The sequence below is a fragment of the Taudactylus pleione genome, unplaced genomic scaffold, assembly GCF_031769625.1.
Source record: "Taudactylus pleione unplaced genomic scaffold, aTauple2 ptg000018l, whole genome shotgun sequence".
Taxonomy (NCBI): Eukaryota; Metazoa; Chordata; class Amphibia; order Anura; family Myobatrachidae; genus Taudactylus; species Taudactylus pleione.
The window spans coordinates 8,125,657-8,149,953 of record NW_028284420.1 but is presented as its reverse complement, the minus strand read 5'-3'; the positions used below and the strand labels follow the sequence as shown (position 1 = coordinate 8,149,953).

Below are 24,297 nucleotides of genomic sequence, written 5' to 3'. Positions count from 1 at the left end.
GCCGGTCACTGCCCCCCAACCCCGAAGACTGGCATCCGTCGTGAGCAGGACCCAGTCCGGGATCCAAAAGTGGCGCCCCTCGACCAGATGCGCCGTCTGAAGCCACCAAGCCAAAGACTGCCGAACCTCCGCGGACAACACCAGCATCTGAGAGCGGATCCGGTGAGGTAACCCGTTCCATTCCGATAGAATCAGCCCCTGCAGGGGCAGGGAATGGAACTGGGCAAATTCCACCATGTCGAATGTCGACACCATGGACCCCAGAACTCTCATAGCTGAATGGACCGACAGGCGGCAACTGCTCAGGCAACTGTGTATCCGCAGCTGCAGGGAGGAGACCTTCTCTGGAGTCAGGAAAATCCGCTGCTGACGAGAATCCAGCAGGGCTCCCAAATGAGCCATCCGCTGTGATGGAATCAGGGAGGACTTCTTCCAGTTTATCAACCACCCGTGTGCTTGAAGACAAGCAATGGTCAGGTGGAGATGTCGAAGAAGCACCTCCGGGGAGCTCGCCAGCAGCAGAAGATCGTCCAGGTACGGCAACAGACGTAGACCCTGACCCCGAAGGTGGGCAGCCATAACCGCCATCACCTTGGTGAACACCCTCGGAGCCGTGGAAAGGCCAAAAGGCAACGCCCGAAATTGGTAGTGATGGTTCAGGATAGCAAACCTCAGATACCGCTGATGTGCCGGTGCTATGGGCACATGGAGATAGGCGTCCTGGATATCGAGGGAGACCATATAATCCCCGGGTTCCATCGCCAGAATGATGGAACGTAACGTTTCCATCCTGAACCTGGGAACTCTGAGGTATCTGTTCAGAGACTTCAAATTCAGGATAGGGCGATGAGAACCATTGGGTTTCTGTACCAGAAACAGAGTAGAATAGTACCCCGTCCCGCGCTGAGACTGCGGAACGGGAACAATGACCCCTGCTTGTAGCAAGGATTCTATAGCTACCTGAATCTGACCAGCTTTGGTCTTGTCCAGAGAAGGACTCGTACAGAAAAACTGGTGGGGCAGCCTGAACCGAAAAGACAGGGCGTACCCCTGAGAGACTACTTCTCGAACCCAGGCATCCGTGGTGGTATTGTGCCAACACTGGGCGAATTGGAGAAGTCGGCCTCCCACTCTGGGGTCCCCCAGAGAGAGGCCCGTCCCATCAGGCAGCAGGCTTATCCTCCTGCTTGGAAGAAGGGCGCCGAGCACTCCATGCCTGCTTCTTGGGCTTGGGTGCGGCCTTGGTCGCCGAATGTCTCGGGAAGGACTGGCCCTTGGCCTTACCCTGAACCCGAAAGGACCGAAAGGCAGAGCTCCTCACTTTAGCCGGCGCAGAGGCCGAAGGGAGAAAAGCCGACTTGGACTTAGCCAAAGTATCCACTATTCTGTCCAAATCCGGACCAAATAGTAAATCACCATTAAAAGGCAAGGCCTCCAGACCCTTTTTTGAATCTGCATCAGCCCTCCAGGACCTCAGCCACAGGGAGCGCCGAGCAGACACCGCTGCAGCCGACACCCTAGAAGTGAGCAGGCTGGCATCCAAAGACGCTTCCCCAATATAGGAAGCTGCATCCCGCATCTGTCCCACTAACGCTCTCTGGATATCCGGAGCCTCATCAGGAAAGGTATCCTCCAAGGCATTGGCCCATGCCTCAATGGCTTTAGCCACCCAGGAGATAGCCATGGACGGGCGAGCCACCGCCCCGGAAAGAGAATAAATGGACTTTAAACAAGTCTCCACCTTCCTGTCCGTGGGATCCTTCAAAGAGGAGATAGACGGCAATGGCAGCGTCGCGCTTTTGATCAAGCGGGTAACGTGGGAATCCACCGCCGGCGGAGTTTCCCATTTCCTGCAATGAGCTTCAGGAAAAGGATAGTTCGCCGCCAACCTCTTCTGTGGATGGAACCTCTTACTAGGTAATTGCCAGGCCGCCGCCATATGATCCGATAATTGATCAGACAGGGGGAACACAGTTGAGGTCACCTTGGCCTTTTTAAAATTAGGAAACTTCGACCTAGGAGCCGGCGCATCATCCTCAACATGTAGGATAGCCCGCACCGCCCTAAGGCTGGAACATTAATGGAGGACTTAGCTTCCACCTCCTGCCCCATGACATCAGAGTCAGAGTCCTCATGGATTTCTCCATCATCTGAGGACACTTCCGAGTCCGACAACTGCGCAGCTAGTGAACTCACAACCGGACGTTTAGACACCCTTGGTGGCACATCACCTTGCAACATGGACTGAAACGCCGAGGATGAAGCCGCCAGACTCTGTACGGAGCTGGATAGAACATCCACCCAAGGCGGAGGAGCCGTCTGAGCAAAACTCTGCAAAGGCACTACAGACTGACGCGTCCCTGGGGAAGACTGCACATACACAGGCAGTCCCGAGTAAGGACCCACAGTCTGGGCCCCGGGGGAAGACCGCAACATTTGTGGAACCCTCGGGGAATGGGGGATGGTGGGCTGCGGTAACGCCCTAGAAGGGACCGCTGATGGGACCGATAACCGGTCCGCAATAGACGCCAGCACCTGTGAAAACATCGCCCAAGGAGGGTCCTGTGATACAGGGGGGTTGGAGGGGCCCGGTACCAGCTGGCACCGCCCGCACAGACCATCCTGAGATAAGTCCTCCCCATCAACTCCAGCAGCACAACGTCTGCAGGAAAATAGCACAGGAGCCACAGAGCGCTCAGTCTCCTCATCAGACATGATACCGTAAATCACAAGAAATAGGTATCACCAGAGGAATTACGGTTTTAACACCCGCGCACTCACCAGTATGCGACACAACAGCCCAGATATGGTACTGTGTAGCACACAACAGTATGTGACTGACCCCACAAATACGTGTTTTATATAAGTGAGGGTCTCAGAAAAACGCCCTTCCCCCACACACCTGCCGGGCCGTAGGAGAAGGAAAGGGATAGTTATAAGCTGACAGTAAGGAGAATAAGTCACAGACAGGCAGCACTAGCAATAGTCACATACAATGCAGAAAAGTTAGTACTCACTGCACCTTCCGCTACAATCAACCGCCCAGATTCAGTGTCTGGGAGGGCTATAGCGCTGTGTACACTGTCCTTTTGCAGGGGAGAGGTACACAGGGGGACCGGTCCACTTGATACCGCCTGGGAGTCTGCGATGTGCCAGTAAAGATGGCCGCCGGAGACCTCAGAGGAGGAGTGGCCGAGAGATAAGAGCAGCTCAGCGACGCCAGACTGCTTGTTGAAAGGCGCGCTGAGCTGAGGGGAGGAGCCGCTAGACAGGGAAGGCTGCCTCCCCTGGCTAGCAATTAACCCCCGGGTTGCCGGTCCCGCTACCAGCCTGATACCCTGGTGGTCTAGCGGACACGCGGGGTATTCCTCAATTGAGGGGGAGCCCGCCGCCGCCGCTAGCGCCTCCGGTCTGTCCCCAGAGACCGGAGGCTCCTGACTGCATTGAAGTATCCGCGGCCCGCCGCACGCGGCGACCCGCGGCTTACCTGATCCCCGTCGCGTCCAGCAGCAGTCAAGGGAGTCCCCAGAGCCCGGCTAGTACAGGCTCTGGGGTCCCGCCGCGATCCCCAGAGCTGTACTGGCGTCGCGGCGCCAGCGGGGAGAAGGAGCGGCAGCGTGGACGTCCTAAAGGACAGTCTGATGCTGCCGCTCTAACAGTGTAAAAAAAGTAGAAAAAAATAAAAAATTTCTCTTTTAAAATAAAGCTTAGGGGCTGCTCCTGCAGCCCCACTGCGACAGGGTGACCCGACTCCGGCCGGGCACCAACTAAAACTGAGGTGCCTGTGGCCGGGGCGGGGTATAGAGGAGGACGGACCCAAGTGCATCCTGGGAGCAGCAAAGCTTTAACTGCGTGGTGCCCGTGGATCCAGATCCAGCTATACCCCAAGGTCAACCCTGTGGACCCCCTATGGACCCTGAAGTAGAAACACTATGTTTCAGATTCAATTAGCCACGAAAAACTGCGGTTTGACGAAAAAGTGCAAATGTTATGCACAAAAATGAATATTGTGCAATCCTATTCCCGAAGTTTTTGTACGCGCAAATTCTCTAGAGACAGAAACCAGCTAACTGTTTTTACCATCTCAGAACAGGTGAAAACTTGTGCAAAATCCCTATTTTTATTTAAAAATGTGGGGTCTTGGTTCAGAACCCTTTGGAAACCCCCCCCATTGACAAATTAGACAAAAATATTTATTTAATTAGCTTCATTTGAGTAAAATTGACAAGTCAATTTTGTGGTGAAAAAAGGGTTTAAAGTAATGGGTCAGGTATTTTGGGGGGCTCTATGTAAGGGACATGTGTTTTAAACATTGCAGGTGGCCCATGTTTTTAGATTTTTAAAAGTGTACTTTTTGGACTCAAACATAAAACAGCTATTTGACACAATTTAAGAGCCCCACATTCTTTTATTTGGACCACTAATACACTTCTAAATTGATTACCTATGTCCATTACCTATTTTAAAGGAGTACAGATTTCCCCAAATTCACCTATACTTTTCGCAGGTTACTTTGCGAAAAGTTTTCATGCTAATGCGCTTTCGCGTCCTTTGTAATTGGATAGTTCGAAAGCCAGGAGCGCGCATAGACAAAAGACGCAAAAATATCGCACCAAAAAAAGCGAATTGTTCGAAAACTTCAGACATTAAGTTTTCGCTTTATCGTGTATAACAGAATTCCCCTCCTTTATGTGCAATTCAAAATAAATATAGTTGGTAGGCTTAATTATTATACATTAAAATTGTAATCATAGTCTGCTATTAAATTGTACATTGGTGACCTGTGATCTATGAATAGCCCACTTACTGGATTACATCACCAAGTTCATCAAAGCTACGTGGCACAAATACACCAGCTTCTTTCAAGGCCTGATTTTTGGCAACTGCTGTCTCGGATGCCTGATTTGCACAAGCTCCCGCGTGTCCAAACTGCACCTGTAATACAGTTATGGAATTGGCAACAGTACACTTATTAACAAAGTTAAATAATCTCTTGATGGCTAGACATTTATGATGCAATTAAAGTACAATACAAAAGTCCAGCCTTGTGAAAAGTACAAACACTGCAAATACTGATAGTGGTGTTTGCAAAACCAAAATTGACAGAAAATGAAAATGATTGTTATAACTTCATTGCCAAATGAAATTTGCTGAGAACAATCAAAACATTACAACAGAGTAGAGCACTGTGGCATTTGGTGACACTTTCTAAACAGAGTAACAACATTTTCAGCATTTTTACACGGTGTTGACTGGATGTTATGCAGTCTCAGATTCCGTAGTATAAATGCCATTTGGGACAAGTTTTAAAGACACAAATTTAATTAATCTGGTATAAATTATTAAATTAAAGAAAAGCTATCATTTTATTGCATATTTGCATCCTTACTTTAATTAATGTTATCAACATGACCTCTATATTCCGCTGGATTTGTTATGTAACCACATACTAAAATACTGTAATACATGCTGTGTGATAAACCATGCCAAAAGGATTTTCTTCCCTTACATGTTTGCTATCTACATAGAGATGTAGTCAAGCAGAAATGGAGAATTATCTATATTGTATATACCACTTAAGGAGCATTATTACATTGAAATACATGGTGTTAGTTATCTAATGTGAAGGGCAGAGAGCGGAATGGTTTGCAATCCTTTGTTTGGTGCAATATTCATATCGATGACAAAAAAAAGTGAAGCAGTACACTTTATAGATTTTCTAGTAATACCTCTGATGAAAACATAGTAGCACAGGTCCCTATACACCAGCATACGATGGGTTTGGTCAGTCTGCCCTCTTTAATACCGTGACTTATCTTATATTCCTCTGTTCCACCAATCTGAGGGAATAAAAAATGAACAACCTGAATTTAGACCTTAAAGCAATATGACAAATGTTATGCTAACTGTATAAAAAGAGAGATGGCAATCGAACCTGTAAAGAAGTATTTAGAGGCAATACTCTGCTCCAAAAGCAAGCAGCAATAGAAAAGGCTATCTGTTCTACAGGTGGATAGGTTGCAGGCTTATTTTATTTAAAAAGAAAAAAAAAAAAAAATGACCCATACTTCTCTTTAGGGGATTTTGCAGGCGAAGTATTCCCACCAAACATTCACTAATCAAATGTTAGCATAATGACACAACATACATTACAGGTCAGGCCTCCATTATGGAAACTTGTTTTCTGATAGTTCCTACAGCAGAGTAAGAGGCAAAAACAGTCTGTAAAGGAGGAACCCTCACCAAACATTTACTAAAGAATGCCAAGTGCATTTTAGAAGAAATTAGAGTATAAAACAAACGAGTAAATAAATAAATGCACCATGAAAGTATTAAATTAAATTTCTCACCTCTCCAAGGACCACAATCATTTTAACGCCTTCAGTGTCTTGGTAACGCAGAACGTGGTCCATAAAGGTAGAGCCAGGATATCTAAGAGTAAGAGAGATCATAAAGGGCAGTTAAAGCAACAGTTGTAATTTCTTCACAACGCAAATAAAAAAAAGATTACATATTAGGATGTGTTTATATAAAGTATGCAATATCTTAGTTTCTATGGGCAGCACTGAAAAATACATCATTTGTAGCCCATGCTCAATATTCCCCTAGATGTAATTATCGATTACAAGTTACAAGCAATACTGTAAGAAAATATGTTCCAGATAAACAAGAGGAAAATGGTGTTCCCTGTTCCATGGAACTACTATACTACAGTATATTATTCTATTTAAAGTGTAAAATACAGAAAAAAAATGCATGGGATGCTGGCACAGTGGCATCCCATGCGTCTGTTCCATCCCGCTGCGTCCCCTGTCTGTAATGGAGGAATCCATTTTGTACATGTGCAGAACAGATGTCCTCCTCCTGCTACGTCCCTTTGTGATCTATGACCACCAAGATCACTCCCGAAATTGCGCCCCAGAATGCCATGTGAACGGCAATATGGGGCGAATGAGTCTAAACCAAAAGTTCCAGAAAAAGAACAGTTTTCTCCTTCCAAGCACAAATATGCGAATTGTGTGTGCAGAGATCAGCTGCAGCTGGGGGGGGACTGATGAGTCCCTGCTGTCCCACAGTCTGCAACAAGGTGAGGAGGTAATTTGGAGAAGGGGGGAGGGGAGGAGGGGTTCATCTTATGGCATTGGGGGGAGGTAGGTATGGTTATGTGCCCCACAAAAAGATTTTTTGGCTGGGAGGGGAGAATTATATCATCACATATACAGTGACTCATAGGTAGGGGGGGGCACTAATACACTGAGAGCCCACTGGCAATGGGGGTGGACTCTACCACTGGTATCTATTACCAGTAGGGGGTGTGGGGTGATAATGGTGGGGATCTATTGCCAATGGGCGAGCAATTTCTACTGGGGCGGGTGGGGGGGGGGAATCAAACAAAGCTTAGGAGAGTGGTGCTTCTTTATCTTGCATCACAACAGGGCAGTTCAGCAGCAGCAATTTGTAATGATTGAGTTATACAAAGTGCAAACACGGTCTGCAGAGACTTCATTTTGATAGGTTCATATATAGGTTTAATTCCAGTGATGTTACAACAAGCTAAACAGACATCCTATTTGTTTTATTTCAGTATTTTGACCTTCATTCACACACAAGAGACGGGTGACGTGGTAAAGACAAACAAGGGTAAAACATTTTTCCATTTCAGCTCCATATAATATTAGCTTTGCTTTCCTAAAGACTCTCCTACCTGTCTCCACCAATGGCTACACCTTCATAAACTCCATCTGTGGTTCTGGAGATGATGTTGTTGAGCTCATTCGACATACCCCCAGAGCGAGATACATAGGCGACACTTCCAGGACGATAAAGTTTAGAGGCCAATATGTTATCCAGCATTCCTCCAGTGTTCCCTATCTTGAAACAACCTGGCTTGATGCCTCCCACCTATAGAAAAGTTAATGTTAAGCAATGTTATAATTGTGTGTTCTTTGTTTTATAGGAATATTAGCCACATTTACTAAAAATCACTGGCAATAGGTCATATTGCAACACCCATAGTCTCAAAACACTGATCAATAACGTCCCTGTGGAAGTCAAAAGAATCAATCATACAGGTCAGAAGATAACCACTTTCAGTCTAATGCTTTATCATGACCTCACCAAACCAAGGCCATAATGCACTTCTGAATCAAACAAGATGGCCAGCCATGTGTGCTAAATTAAATAAAGATTCTGATGTTTGGGTACAGTGGCAGGACATGTGTGTCACCCGCTTTATATAACTCAATACATTGGGGTATATTCAACTGGGGGCGGGAATAGCAAAAATCCCGCACCTGCAGGAAAAGGGAATTTTTGCTATTCAATTAGGTAAAGATTTTTTTCTATTTTGAGCACCGGGAGATTTTTATTCTCGCACCCCCAGAGCAAGTCTGATTTTTCATAAAATCGTTAATTTTATGAAAAATCAGTGGGACTTGCTCTGGGACCCCGGCAGCAGCCAGAGGACTCATTAAGAATTGGAAGTTTCCAATTAGCTTAAATTTACTTACCTTCTGCAGCGCTGTCTTCTGCATCCAGCGTCGGAAGCCGGATCTTCTGCAGCAGGGCGAGTCTGTCAGTGTGAGAGTGTTTGTAAGTGTGTATGAGTGAGTGTGTGACCCCCGGTGTGTGTGCCCCCCCGTAATGGGCGCTGGGAAAACTACATCTCCCACCAGCCCCTGGAGCCTCCCAGCAGCTCTTGGGACTCCCAGCAGCCCCCTCTCCAGTGAGAAGATGGAGGGGAGGCCACCGGGAGCCGCAGAAACCACTGGAGACCCCCGGGCAGGTAACACTAGAAATTTATTTTAATTTTTTACACGGCGCATGGTTTTCAGCTCTGAAAACACCGCAACCACTTTTTTTTTTTTTTTAAATTGGATACTGCCGGTATCGGGAGTGCGCATACCCGCGGTAATCCAAAATTGGGAGAAAGATTTTTAACTCGCTAAACCTCACACTCAATGGAATATGCCCCAAGAGGCTTTAATTAGTTAAACATATACCCCTCACACTGCCAGCAATAATTCGGGTTATTGCAAGAGAACGTGCAGCAACCAGGGTTTTTGTGCATTCCGATAGGACCCAATTGAAATAACAACCCGCATTTCAACCCTGGTAACAAGCAAGGTCAAGCAGTGTGAACAGGAAGCCCAGGTCAATGCGATGATCTCATCTCCAAGTGCTGGCTTGGCATGTGATGGCAGGGACGTGATCGACCCAGCAACAAGCCGGGTCGGGCCGCCAGTCTGAAAGGGTTCTCACCCGGGATGAACTAGTGTAGAAAATCCCGGATGCGACCTGGGTTTGCAATGTGAAAGGGGTATAAGGAATTGTTTGGGACCATACCACTGTATTAATCGAGTCAAGCCGTTGCAAGCTCTAGATCTAACCGAAAAAAATAAAATAAATAAATATAAACAGCCTATATAATCCTTACCGTTGCAGGCCCAATAATAGTGACCCCTTTCTCATCTGCAGTCTTGATGAGCCTCCTGGTTAAAGCTTCTGGAATTCCTTCTGCAATGATTGCAATTGTGCGGATCTACAGGCATGACCAAATAAAAGCCTAAGTATTCAGTTTAACCCAGATGCAACTTAAAATACATAAGAACATGCTTGAATGACAATAACCTGAGGATAATTCATGGTCTCCACGGTACTGTCATATGCCGACCTCAAAGAGGCAAAATTGATGAGAACGTCCACTTCTGGATGCTTTCTCATGGCATCCGCCATGTTCTTGAAGACTGGTATTAAGATTTCTTTGTGACCCCAGTAAAACTTTTGCTTATGATCACCACTGGCAAAAAGGAAGGAAAGTGCATTATAGTTCAGCAGGTCTATAACATTCTTGCAAACATTAGTCTCTGCTTAAATTATATTGCCAAATGTAAAAAAGGAGTCCAATGTTCAGGACCATGCTGCTCAGAAGATACTAAATACCATGCCCCCATCCCCCTGACGTCCATGATCTTTCTCCCGCATCATAATAGGTAATGTAAACAGATGGACAGTTCTGGGGAATGTTTAGTTACACAATTAGACAAAATACAGGTTTGTGAAAGATTGTTGAACTATCTCCCGATGTAGACTTATCACAATCTCACCATCGCGGTCAAGTAAATTGCTCACCTAACCTAACCAGACCAGAGGATTTTGGTACTTACCGATAATTCCATTTCTCTGATTCCATAGGGAGCTCAAGACACTGGTGTATAGACAGTGGTTGAGTAGAGCATGGCAATTTAAATAAAAATCTAAAAAAGTGACTGGCTCCTCCCCATCTATGCCCCATCAGCCCCAGTTAAGAAATTGAGCCAGAGAGGAAACTGAGAACAGGCAGGAAAAAAGGAGAACAACGCTCTGCAGGTAACGCAGGCAGTCACACCTAACAAACAACATACAAAACTGCAATAGAACTGGAGCAGAAAAGTCCCAATTGAAAAAAACTTGAGGCAGGTAAGCAGTGCTAGGCGCAGAATTGTACTCCCGGCTGAGACTCCGCCCCTTCTCCTCCGTGAAGCCCCGCCAATTTCACTCTTCTACCATAGGTCTGTTCTTCTCCTCCTAATCTCCACCTTTTTCTCTCCTCACGCAGTCTGCCAAGACCAGGCGCTACTTCCTGATGAGGTAAGTATATATGGGGAGGTGTAGGGGGCACAGGGCCGGATTAAGGGGGGGGGGGGTGTGACAGGGGCGGTCGTCTCTGGGTTCCCACACACAGAGGGCCCCCACACCAGTGGCGGATCCAGAGGGGGGGGGGGGGCTATTGGAGCGATCGCCCCCCCTAGCACAGTCCAGATCATGCGCTGAGCCTGTGCTGTGATCGGAGCCTGTGTAATGCGCGGGCAGCGCATTACACAGGCTCTGATCATAGCACAGGCTGAACCACAGCCTGCTCATCTCAGTGCATGATCGAGGGGTGTGTCAGTGTCCCGCTGAGGAGGGAGGAGTGCACAGCCAGCCAGCTCCCTGCACCCTGCTGCTGCAGGTCAGCTAGAAACCACCCCCCTGACGACCAATTCCCCCTTCTGCTTTTCCCAAAATGGAGGCGGAGCCAACATGGCAAGCCCTGCCCCCATATGACCAGAGATTCGCGGCAGTACAGCGCGAGGGGGCGGGGCCTATTGAAGTGAGCAGCAGCCTGCATAGAATGTAAGTTTACTATAGTCTATATATGTATGTGTTTAAGTGTATATATGTTATTGTATACTGTATATGTTAGTGTGTATATGTGTATGTGTTATTGTATATACAGTATGTGTTAGTGTGTATATACAGTATGTGCTAGTGTGTGTATACTGTGTAGGTATATGTGTTAGTGTGTATGTGTTTGTGTATACTGTACATGTGTGTGTTAGTATGTATGTTATAGAAAACATGTTTGCTACATATGTATTATATGTGTGTGTCCGTGTTTAACGTGTGGCGGGGGAAGGGGTAAGCTCCATGTGGCTTGGTGGGGGCCCCCACAACTTAGTTGCCCCAGGGCCCCCACAAGCCTTAATCCTGCCCTGAGGGGGCATATTAATGAAGTCTGCAGTGGGGTGTATTAATATTATGGGAGGTATATCACTGCTATCTGGGTGGTGGGGTTGTAATAATATTAACTGGGGGGGGTAGATTACTGCTATTTGGGTGGTGGATGGTGGTGTTGTAATATTATGGGGGTATATTAATGCGATCTGGGTGGTGAGGTGGGGTGTAGTAATATTATAGGGGGTATATTACTGCTATCTGGGTTGTGGGGTGGGAGTGTAGTAATACTGGGCATGATTCAGGGGTGGATGGATCTGCAGTAGCAGCTGCAACAAAGTTCCAGCGACTACTGCATCTTTATGCCAACGTCGTGGTCGTTAGGCATCCTATTGAGACACCCACTGGCTGCGATGCAAACCCGCCGATCATCGGCTGCACAATCAGACATTAAAGCTACCCTATGTTTGCTCAGAATGTCTGTCGAATCATGGTTGCCGGTGAAATTGCGTCTTTTGACGCAGTCTGACACAGACATGACCATCACCATTAAAGACACTAATTGAAATTGCATAGATCTCAGTGCAATTCCTATATGCGTCCCCCAGAGGTAACCATCAGGAAGCATGAGCAGTGCGCCCAATGTTTGACTAGCTGCGGCCACCTCTGGATCAGGCTCACTATGTGGGATGAGGGATATAGTAATACCATCTGGGAGAAGATAAAGCATAACATTAAATGATGTGTGTATAAATATATTTATTATTTAGTGATCTAATTAATCTGCCTAAAGGTGGGTATACACCAGAAAGATATATCTGCAGATCAACTGATCTGCAAATAATGGTTGTTCATACACACTGAACCACCATCACTGTGATCCCGCTGGCCAGGGGTTACATCGCGACCCCTGCAGCAAGTGTACAGGTTGTCGGTTGACCACTCGTACACACAGCACAGCAGACGTGATATGTCTGAACGACGTTGTTCACAGATATATCGTCTGTACACACGATATATCAGCCGTTCAATTGAACGGCCGATATGTTGGCCAGTCTGTACCCAGCATCTCTCTTTAATAGGGGCCCCCCTGTCTGAAGTGCCGCAGGCCCCCCATAGCCTTCATCTGGCCCTGGCTGGGCAGGCTTCCAATGTCCACTGTGGAATCAGAGAAATTGATTTACTGGTATGTACCAAAATCCTGTTTTCTTCTTCATCCACTAGGGGACACTTGAGCTGACACTGGGGGATGTCCCAAAGCTTCCCACCTGAGGGAGGAGGGTTGGGGGAAGAACGCTGAGAAACCTGCAACACCCTACGGCAAAAACTAGACTCAGGAGCCACAAAGGTATCAAACCTGTAAAAACGAACAAGGGTGTGCAGAGAAGTGCACGTAGCAGCACGACAGAGCTGAGACGCAGAAGCCACTCTGAACGCAGCCCAAGAAGTACCCAAGTAGAACATAGATTGCGCCAAAATGGATATAGGTGGGGGCGAAGCATTGGCAAAATAAGCCTGCCAAATAGCCAGACAGATCTACTTGACCAAAGTCTATTTCGATGCAGGCCAACCCCGCAGGGATGCATCAGATGCACCAAAGAAAAAAAAAAAAAAAAAGTTTGAACCTCTGGAAGAAAAAAAAAAAATACAGATAAAGGCGGAAACCTGCACCTTCTTTTGAAGGAAAAAGGAGGAGACGAGGAAAGGCGAAGGACAAAAGGGTTGGAGATAGCCCCAATGTGCTCCAACTCTCTCGGGCACATTTCTAAAACTGGGGCTGATGGGGTACAGATGGGCCAGTCACACTTTTAGATTATTTAAAGTGAAAGGCTCCACTCAAACACAATCTATATCCCAGTGTCTTGAGCTCCAGTGTCCCCTAGTGGTTGAAGGAGAAAAAATAAAATAAAATAAATAAATAAAAAGACCCAAGCCTATTGCACCCCAGAGAACGGTGATGCCTCAGTCACACATGTTTTAGGATTAGCTGTATTCATTCATCTCTAGTATTTACTTTTTTTTGTAATGCATCAGCTCAAGAACGCTCAGGGAGCCAAATGTTGAACTTACGTGAATGGGTAAACCATAGCAGCCACTGAAGGTTCAGAACGCGAACAGATGTAGTCAAAATCCAGCATGCCTTGCACGGCCCGGGTCTGCATACCCCACACAATACCTTTGGTGTGATGACTGAACAGAGTAGTAGCCTTTGCTGAAAAGAACAAAATGTAGATGAACGAATCATAGCTGGGAAAGTGAAATGCTGGCAACAAAGGACACAGCAATGAACTCAAGCAGGCATGGGACAAGTAGCACATGGCAAATGCATCATTGGCACATAAAGGGTATGATTTTTATTCCGCTACAGAACCTTAGATGCATAATCAATTTTACTCATTTGTTTCCTCCATTTTATTTTATGTATCACAATATAATACCATAATATAATTTGCAAATCTTGTTTTTGGGTGGCTATTTGATATTCAAAAGGACAATGTTTTTAATCATTAATTGATACTTTGCACAACTATGGTCATTAAGGTCTGTAATATTATATTATATTGGAGTAGATTATATATTATAAATCCAAGTTAGGGAAGGCTGAGGGGGGGGTCTGTGGAATTCAAGACCGCACTTTATTCAGCCTTATCTGGATTCTACATCTGACCAGCACTGAATTATTATGTAATGTACTGCTACAATTAGGTACACCAGGAAAATAATCCAACAATAACTACAAACTACAATATGATCTGCAAATCATATCAATTAGAAATGTTAATAAAACTGGAAATAAGCAAGTAATAAATTGTGTACGTATTTCTTTTTTTTCGCTATAAAATTGTTTTTTTCCTCATCATCCAGATCATTTAAAAAAATAGTTATAGATCTTTAAAAAAAAAATGCAAGTCAGATGGAGACTCTTGACAAATCACTGGATATGGAGACTTATGTGAAGTGCCATAAACTAGAAGCCATTTTGTAACAAAAAATAGCCATTGCCTGAAGGTGGTCATGGCTTCACAAGATTACATGGCAGACACGAATCTGTACAGCTCGAAGACCATTATCTAACAGCATTGTAGTGTTTTTTCAACCCCAAAGTGGGAATTGGTATGAAGTACTTGCGTCCGGCGGTTCAAATCCCGACAGCGGCTGGCCGACATGGCTGAAAATCACGATCGTCCCAAGGTAAGTATTTACTAACCTTCCCCCCTAACCCTCCTTAGGGGTGCCTCCCCCCCTTAACCCTCCTTAGTGGTGCCTAACCCTAACCTTCCCCCCAGTGCCTAAACCTAACCCCCACTTTCCCCGCCGCCTGAACCCAAGTCCCCCCCAGGGGTGCCGAACCCCAAGTCCCCCCCTGGGGGTGCCTAACCCTAACCCTCCCTTCCCCCTAGCCTAACCCTAACCTCTAGATTTAGACGCCTATCATTTAACCCTCGCCGGGATAAAGCAATCGGTAAGCTGGCTGTCAGGATTACGTCCGCCGACTTCCCGACTGCATACCCCAAAGTGAAACCAGCAATGACACCAGTAGACAACATGGCTGACAGTGAACAGTATATGTATGGTGAATTGGTACTTGAGATTCTACTTTGTGAACCCTTAAAAAATTGTCTGACATGTAACACAAAACTTTTCAATGCCAAGTCTTAAAGAAACGTTACAAATGGTTTCATTATGAAGACACTAATAAAAATCAAAACCCTATTGCAATCCTCACTCGTGCATCAATTATTAGGACAGCTTCAATCGACGCTCTCTCATGATATAAAACTTTATAAAAAATATTTACACACAGTAGGTGTTTTATTCCCTTCTCCTTCATCCAAGATTCTCAGGGGCGATGCAATTGTTTTTTACAACGTGATAATTAATGAGCGCCCAGTGTTGCAATTCAATTGTTCTGGGCGCTCATTAATTAATCACCCCCTATGAGACCGGGTTTAGCCATGTAAAACGGCTAAACCGGTCTAAAGTTCTGGTTAGGGCGTGCTAACTGCAGTAAGACCGCCCTAACCAGGGGGTTTCTCACACATTTCTGCTCGCACCCTCCTGAGAGTGAGAGCAAAATGCCGGCGACGGCGGCTATCTCGCCCTGACGGAGCAACAACTGAATCTTGAAAAAAAAAAAAAAGGCCGCCAAAAGAATTTAATCACTCCCTCAATCTTTTGTCGCTTAAAGTACTAAATATTTAGGTATGAGTTTTCAGTGTTTAACAGCAAATACAACTTTTACTGTGTTTATGCCATGCATTATCAAGCAGGCAGTGTTTTCTGCTGTATGTTTCGCAGCTGTATCCAGAGAGCAGTTTTGTATCCTGTGTCGGGAGAACAAAAATGAAAGAAAAAAAAAAAAACACACATATCTGCCTGATGAGAACATGCGTACTGAAAAGTACAAAGGAAGATATACTGTATGTTGCATAAGTGCATGAAAAAGCTAAAACAAATAATTAAAATGTAAAAGACAAAAGAGAGTTCATGTATACATTTTAAGCAAATCAGGGGATGTTTATACCATTTTAACAAAACTACATAAATTCCCTAAAATAGGTATTGTCCTGTTCTGTTGGTGGGGGTCAATGAAATGCATCATCTTTTTCCAGAGCATAATGGTATAACTTTTGAGCCATGTTTTGCTAGGGTAAATGGAAAGGGAAGGGCAGCAGAATACACACACTGTAAGACACCACTGCAGACGGAGACAGAGTACAGCCAACACCCAGCTCTCATCTGCTGGCCTACCTTTAGCTGGTCCATGTACGGCCGCTGTATCTGTTAAAATGAGACAGTTAGGGTGTATACCCATAAAGGCTGCTTCGCAAGAACGTGAGGTTGAACGAAGGCCGTGCCACCCATATAATCTATACTTTTACAAGAACTACCTTCATTAATTTTTATTATGCTTATCTAATAACAGAATGTTTGAAGCTGCGTAGTTATACTAAACTTATGATTTAGAAGGTGATTTGTCAAAACTTTCTAAAAAAGGACAACCAATCAAATTCTAGCTATCATTTTATACACTATACAAGATATATGATAATTGGCATCTGAGTGTCCTCACTATGGCAAATTCTTTGAACAATACTAGATGCTTGAAAGCTCCCCATTTGGTGGATTCACAATTCTTCTTGTGTCCTTCGTTAGTGGAGGGCTTTAAAAAAGGGCTTTTCACTTTCATTATGTTTTTACTCAAACTCATTCTTTATTTTTTTTTTTAACGCTGATACTTTAGCATTTATTCATCTTCTGAGACCCCATGCTCTAAATTCAGCAAGGTACTGGTATTTACTATCAGGATGACTACTAGTTAGCCATTAAAAAAAAAAATAAACAGGTGTTTAAACAGGGAGAGATCAGACCCACTGGTGACCAATGACAATTGACTCCTGATTGAAAAAGTGTGTAGTGACCAATCAGAAGCCGTTTTGTCTAATGTTGTCTCTGTACATCCTCTGGTGTTCATAGATTTTTCAGGAGGTGACCAGCGGGATACCCATTGACAGTAAGTACCAGGAACCTGCTGATCTCAGCTTCCCCACCACCACTTTCTCACCCTCTTCCAAAGTACAAGTGTGGGGTACCTTAATATTAGGTGGAAACTGCTTTTTAGTGTTAACACAAGGTCAGAACAACGTGGAGCGGGCAGTATGATTACAGGGCCTTGTGATCCTTCTGACTTTTTGAGTTTTAAGCAAGAGGTGTCAGAAAAGTTACCACTCCACCCCCCACCCTGTAAAAGTTTGGGGATAAAGTTTTTTAAAAAGCAAACCTTGCTATTAGGTTGAATTTGCCTTTTAGTATATCCGTTAAACAATAATTTAACCCTTTTATTAAAGAAAAAACTTTCAATGTTTAAATGAGCAAGGGTAATTATTAATATTCTATTCTAAGCAAATGTATAGCAATGGATTAAATGTAGAAGTCTATGTAGTCACACAGAAATTGGCTACAGTTTCACTTTAAAAACTATGCAAGTATATTTTAATCAACATTACATGGCAAAGGGGATTACTTAATCTCCAATTTACTGGTAGCCTACATACTTAATTGATGAGGCTTCCTGCTGAGTTATTATTTACTTGAGTGAACACTGAGTGTAATGGTGTCTAAATTACTATTAAAAGGAGATACTGAAATATATGGTAGTCAACTTATGCAGCAAAAGTGAATTATAACTCACACCTCCAAAAGAAAAAAACTTCACCCTACAGAAGATAGTTATGTTACAAAAAAAAAAAAAAATCATCATCTTATTGGAGTTACTTTATTACTATTGATCCCCTTATAACATATAGGATAACAAAAATCAATTGAGAGGCTTCTTGAGAGTATGAAAAAAGTTTGAGGAACTGCTTTTCCTAGAAAAACTGGAAAATGTGATCTTAGTCTTTGAGAGCTGAACAGATGTGACCTTGACCTTTTGAATTTTAAAGCCATAAAATGGAACTGTGTACCATATGTAAGACATTACAAAAACAAAAGTAAATGGGTCAATTACTTACCACTGGGTACAGTCGGCTTGGGTTTTTTGGCTGGAGTCATGTCCTCTTGCCTGGATTCTGAGAAAGATGCAGTTCTGCTGGGTGCTGGAGTCTAAAGAAGGATACATTATAGAAGAAAAAAAAATAAAAAATAAATAATGAATAAGAAATATATTTTCACTACAGAACAGCTGTTTGCCTAGAACCTTTTATTTAAAAACTCCTAGTGATCCTCATTAGAAATGTGTTGCAGCAAGTTTGGGGGAACTAGGAGTGGGTAAATAAGAATGTTGCAGAAACAATGTTCTGTGCCCCTTTCTGTAACAGAGGTGCACAGAACACTGGGGCAGATGTATTAAGCTCTGGAAAGTGATAAACTACCAGCCAATCAGTTCCTGTCATTTTTCAAACACAGTCTGTATCATGAGTTAGGAGCTGAATGGTTGGTACTTTATCACTTTCCAGAGCTTAATACATCTCCCACAGTGTCACATAAATACAGTAGGGCTGTACATTATAGTGACCATCTATACATGACCAGTTACAAAAAGGTATGGATTGAAACATTTCCCATGTTCCTCTATATTTGTTTGGTTCAGGCATTTCAGAATTAGAGTAAACGAAAATGTGTTTTTGGTGGGTTGAGAGGGAGAGCATTATGAAAGTCCCATATTATTTTGTGATAAATAACCATTGCTGTAATTAATTTATAAAACAAAATACTAAAATGTAATAGCGCTCTTTAAGTTTGGTCAAACAATACATGGAAATGCCACGGAGTCACTGGTAACATTGCCATTTATACACTTGTGGAATCTTTGCCTGATCTTTTTTAGGTCTTCATTATTGTTATGTATGTAGTAACCTTATGGCATCTTATTGTAGGCTGTTGTTATGTAGAGGAAGGAGATTCAGATATCATACAGAAATTTAAAATGCCCACTATCTGGGCTGAGCCTCTATACCCTCAGGTTTTCAGTGTTAACCCAATTGGATAAAAAATAAAAATCAATTGTGCATTTTTATTAGATGTGACTCGATCGTCTAACTTACTGAGGAACTGCCACTGGCATTCAGCAAGAAATTGGCAGTGTGAGCCGCTGTGGGAGGCTGGTTTGGTATTGGTCGGTGGCCCAGTGCCATACCCACAATGGCAGTCATGTGAGTTTCAGTGCCAAACACATGAATGGGAATTCCAGTAGTTTTGCCTTTGAAGAAAAAAGGAAAGGAGGAGGAAGACCAGAAAGGATTATTAGTTAACCAGACCCATGTTTAATGACAGCTTCAGCAAACAGAACTAAACCACAACAGGGTATGAGTTTCAGCTTCATCAGAATGCAGCAGATGTATTGCAATGTTACCATGATTCCAGCATTATTCACGGGTGTTCTAACCTCTTATTGACACAAAATACTGTACTTGTAAAATCAAATGAAAATGACAAAAACGGATGAGGTCATTAAAAAAAATAAAAGAATCGGAGGTGATTTTAGATATGAGGGAGGCACAGGCACAGACATAGGCTCTTAAGAGTGTCAGCAAAGGAATGTGAAGGCAGAGGTGGAGGGTCACAGTGAAAATAGAGCTGAAAGGCATGCCAAAGGCTCTCTGCTCACGAAATCGTTATGAGACAGTGGTTACCATGGTAGTCAAATAATGTGAAAAACCTGTTCTTTGATGTTTTTTAAGAGAAACTGATAACAAATAATAATTTGTCAAAGTGTTACAAAGAGCAAGAGAAAATTTAATAAATGTTCATTAGTCACTAAGGAAATCAGTAGGTCACTCCTACTGACTTCTGTAATAACTGCATGTCATACAATGCTACCGGTATTTGCACAAAAGGGAATCAAATAGACAGGCTGCACAGCATTAATGAAATGCTGGATCACCTTGTTTTCACATGGGAGATGGGGAAAAAAAAAAAAAAAAAACCAGCTTGATCTACTCACCTACTTCACCCATCACACGAAGCCCCTCCTGGTAATTTGGCCCTCCCCTTCTCACAAATATCATAACCTCATGTTCCTTTAAAGGCCCTTGGAAGTCCTTAATGGCCCGAACAATACCCTTAAGTACAGAAGAGAGAGATGTTAAGGTTAAACAACATTTGTTCAGCTGCTACAACTTCACCTTCTGACATCTTACCTTGAAGGTTGCAGCAACATTGGTAAAATTTGCAATACTCCCCCCTATGATTAGGATTTTACCTGGAGAGAAATAAATAAATACAAAATTACAAAAAAGGTTTCTTATAAAAAGACCTATGGGATCAATGGGAAGTTATTGCAGAAAAATGAATTTCCATGTCTTTGAAATTCAACATTCTAGTACAATTCTGATATACTAATTATTTTATGGCACAGAATGTCCACAAAAGACAGCAGTTTGACAGTATGTACAGGATCAGATTGTAATATGTGTGTTAGGGGTTTCCAACAACGCTCTGACACGGATATCAGATGTTGGGTGGTGACTGTGCCTGCCCACATTAATGGTTTCCTCTCTATTGTTAAAAACCATTGGGGCTCTGCAGAGGCGCTCCAGGCATGCACTCTGCAGTACATAAGGCCGCTCAGAGGATGCTCCGGCGGGATGCGGTCATAATACCGACCGCAGGGATTCCGGGGCTCAGAATGCTGATGCCGGAATCCCAGCACCGGCATCCTGACCGGCAGCATCCCGAAAGTAAGTAGCAGGGTTAGGCACTAGGGAGAGGGTTAAGCATAGGCACTAAAGGGAGGAGGGTTAAGTTTAGGCACTAGGGGGAGTTAGGCTACCGACCAACAGGTGTTGGTGTCCTAGCACTGTTGTGATGCAGGGGTAGGGATTCTGACCGCCGGGATCCTGAGTGCTGGTGTCCCATACTCAACCCTCTCTGGCCAGTGCTTTACTTCCTGGAGCAAATGGCCCCGCTCTCTCAGAGAAGCATCATGACATCATGCATTCAGGGGATGAAGCCAGCACAGGGTACAACTCCACCCTGTTACAGCACTGTCTGTTTGTGCAAACAGATTCTAGAAACATACACATAACAGAATCGCTCACCATCAACATGCTTTTCTCTTGTCATAAGAGACAGGATGGTCTTGGCATAGTCATAAGTCTGCTGCTCGCTGGGTGCGCCAGAATACTCTCCATAATTGGCCAGCTCCTCCACCCCACCCAGGTCACAGATGGTGTCACTGGAGGGAAGTGGAGACAAAGATGTCAAACTTCTAGTCACTAAATACATATACACATCAAAATTAACTTGGTCTATTTGTCTGTCCGGTTATGCATTTGGACACCCCTGCACCGATTGGGATGAAGCCAACGTGAGATGGTCCAGTTGGATCCTGGCCAGGTTTTAGGGAGGTAGGGTCCCGGTCGGACCTTCCGTTGGTGAACGTTGGGCAGAACTTTGACCCGGGGAGGCAGTTCTGGGCCTTCCACTGGATGGATTTGGAGGAAAACATCACAGAGGTGTGGCAATTGGTCTGGGATGCCTAACTTGAAGATTTAAACCCAGGTACTTCAGCTAGTAGTAATATTATAAGGGATAGCATTTGTACCCATTTATTTACATATGAATTAACATAATGGAACATGTATCAAAATACTTATTTATACTGAAAAAATTTTGCGCCCTGCATAAATTCATATTGGTGTGGTCAAGACAATGTAAAAAAACACAATGTTTACCAACAGAAAAAAGTAGCAAGGTTGAACTCCTTACTTTATGTTTTTTTATCATCCCTTGATATTACAAAACATAAGACAATATCAAAATAAAAACATTTGTTTTGGGAGGAAAACCTGCTGAACGATGCAGATAATGGCCTTGATGCCATAACGGCAGAAGTATAATCTTGATTTGGAATAGACATTGTTAAAATTATACTTGCATTGGAAAAGATAGTCATTGTTCTAGCACTTTACAGGATTGTGTTTGTATTTAGTCACTTTCTATTTTTGAATAAACTGCTATTACTTTGTATTTTCACTCTGCTTTAAGGATCGCATACATATAAAAAAAAAAAAAAAAAAAGGTACTGTAAAGTTATTAATAAAAAGGTGAAAGAAAGGTTCTCTTAAGGGGCCTATCCATTAGCAGATGTATTTCTGAGCGATGAAAGACAAAAGATATCCCTTGAAAATTCCGGTGGCTGTGCTGAACGATATCTGTCATGTACATGACAGATTTTGGCAAACGACATCACATGACATCATTCAGGGAGTATTTTTTTCTCTGCAGTGCTCTGTAGTTGCTGCTAATATCTTTCGTCGTTTACCGCATATAAACTGAACGATATTGCGTTCATTTTATCTGCTAATGGATAGGCCCCTTTATCAGCTCTGCCATCTAGCAGATCCCCACATCCGTTTCTGTATTACAAGTTAATGAGAGGAAATCTATTTATGTCTAAACAGAATTATCTACAACAGGTACAAAAGATCAAATTGAACAGCATGAGTCACCATCAAACCAAATTACAAATACACAGGAAAAGGACCAACAGCTGGAAATAAATAATTTGCAAAGCACAAAACAGGAATTTATTTTGGTATTTGCAGGTTGTCGTAATAAATTACACTAATTGCTAATACTGAGCTAAACACGCCAGTTTGGAAGCAAAAATTGTGGGCAAATCTGTTTTTACTCAAATAGACTTGAGACAGTGATACATTTTTAGGGCCCGATTCAGAGCCGCTCGTAAGCGGCCGATCGTTCGCTCCGAGCGATGTTCGCACATCTGCGCATGCGTATGGGTTTTAGTACGCATGCGCGAACCAGTCAGTGCGGTCGAAATTCGTATGCTCGCAAAATAGCGAATGCCTGATAATTTGAGTGACAGGATGAGGCGTTTGTGGGTGGTAACAGGGGATGGTGCTTGAAAACGGGGAGTGGAGATCCGAACGCAGGCGTGCCAAAACGGGCGTTTTAAGGGTGTGCATAATTAACAAAGCAGCGTCATCGGCCACGTCACTTGGTTGTCTTTTAGCCAGAACTGCTCGCGTGATTGCGGTAGGAAAATGCAACCACAAGAATAGCGAGCAGTTAATTCGCCTTTCGATGTACTCGATTAATCTAATAAATAGCAGAGATGACGTATGATGTGAGTGGGCCAGGGGGCATTTTTTACATAAAAACGATTGCATGTTTTGTACGCTCGTTCAGACATAGAGGCGTCAACAGACCGCAAAGAGCGAACGGTCAATTTAAATAGCCAGCCCCTTTTTCTGGACGAGCGAGCGCAAACAGCGTCCAGCTCTGAAGCAGGCCCTTAGATCTTATAATACGTTAAAAAAAAATTTATATTTTATTAGAATCATAAATGAGTGCCCCACCTTAGTCCTTTCTGTTTTTTTTCGTATAAAAACTTAAGGCCCCCATACATCAGCAATTGATTGCAGCAATCGTGCAATTTGCAATCGATTGAAAAAGGGCAAGATTTTTATACACAATCGATTGCAAATTGCTGCAATCAATCTCTGATGTATGGGGGCCTTTACTGTTAACTCTAGAGAGCAGCATGACCTTCACTTTTACATTATTTTGATTCAAAATAGTTGATTTACATAATATAGGTCATCTATACTTCAGTTCAATCAGTAGCCTGCATTTTCCTGAAGCTGTTAACATCGCAATATCTGGCCAAACGGCATATCTGTAAAATACCCATTTCACACAAGCTAAAAACCTGGGTGCTTGAATGTGAAGGCGCATCGACCTGGGTCTGTCATGTGTGTGAAAGGTCCGACCCAGGTTGATAGTGACCAGGGTCGTGGACCCAGGATCATCAGGGTCAACAACCTGACTCAAGTCTGAAAGATGTGCCCCGAGTTTTGATAATCCAGGTCACGTCTAAAAGAAATTGATTGGCCCGAGGACAGTAGCGCTTGGAGAGAACATCATCTCCAAGCGCCTGCTGGAAGACCTGGGTCTGGTGTGAAGGGTCTGGACCGAGGAATAACCTGTGTCAACACCCTTGTGTGAAAGGGGCAGCTCAGCTTCACCCTGTGTTCAGTGTCCCGGGTCGGAGCTGGGTTGAAGCAGGGATTTTATATCTTAAAAAGGGATATAATAATGGCCATCACAATGTGCATTGGAGCATTAGAGGGGTATCAAGTAAAAAGGAAGGGAAAGGAGAGGAGCATCCATTTAAAGCATGGGGATTTCCCAAAAAATAGACAACCCATTTGCTTGTCCAGATCAAACAAAAGGTCACTGCAATTTGTACAGACTTTATGCACAACATCTTAAGCTGGGTACACACTTACCCAACAGTATACACACTTACCAATCAGCTGCTCAATATGCCTGCTCAGACATCACAACTGGGGG

The 24,297-nt window shown here is 43.9% G+C and overlaps 1 protein-coding gene across 2 annotated transcripts in view; it reads right to left on the bottom strand.

The window, feature by feature from the left end:
• Positions 1-24,297, bottom strand: part of ACLY (ATP citrate lyase) — a 68,699-nt gene that overhangs the window by 7,849 nt on the left and 36,553 nt on the right. The window contains exons 9-21 of one of the 2 annotated variants that reach the window (XM_088442473.1): positions 21,018-21,154; positions 20,118-20,179; positions 19,922-20,039; positions 19,023-19,177; positions 17,991-18,081; positions 16,228-16,257; positions 13,546-13,687; positions 9,631-9,799; positions 9,437-9,541; positions 7,706-7,902; positions 6,351-6,432; positions 5,730-5,840; positions 4,808-4,935 (exon numbers count right to left, since the gene is read on the bottom strand). In XM_088442473.1, the coding sequence (XP_088298599.1) occupies positions 4,808-4,935; positions 5,730-5,840; positions 6,351-6,432; positions 7,706-7,902; positions 9,437-9,541; positions 9,631-9,799; positions 13,546-13,687; positions 16,228-16,257; positions 17,991-18,081; positions 19,023-19,177; positions 19,922-20,039; positions 20,118-20,179; positions 21,018-21,154 (1,527 nt within the window). The remainder of the gene's footprint in view (positions 1-4,807; positions 4,936-5,729; positions 5,841-6,350; positions 6,433-7,705; positions 7,903-9,436; positions 9,542-9,630; positions 9,800-13,545; positions 13,688-16,227; positions 16,258-17,990; positions 18,082-19,022; positions 19,178-19,921; positions 20,040-20,117; positions 20,180-21,017; positions 21,155-24,297) is intronic. The other variant, XM_088442474.1, reaches the window with a different exon arrangement.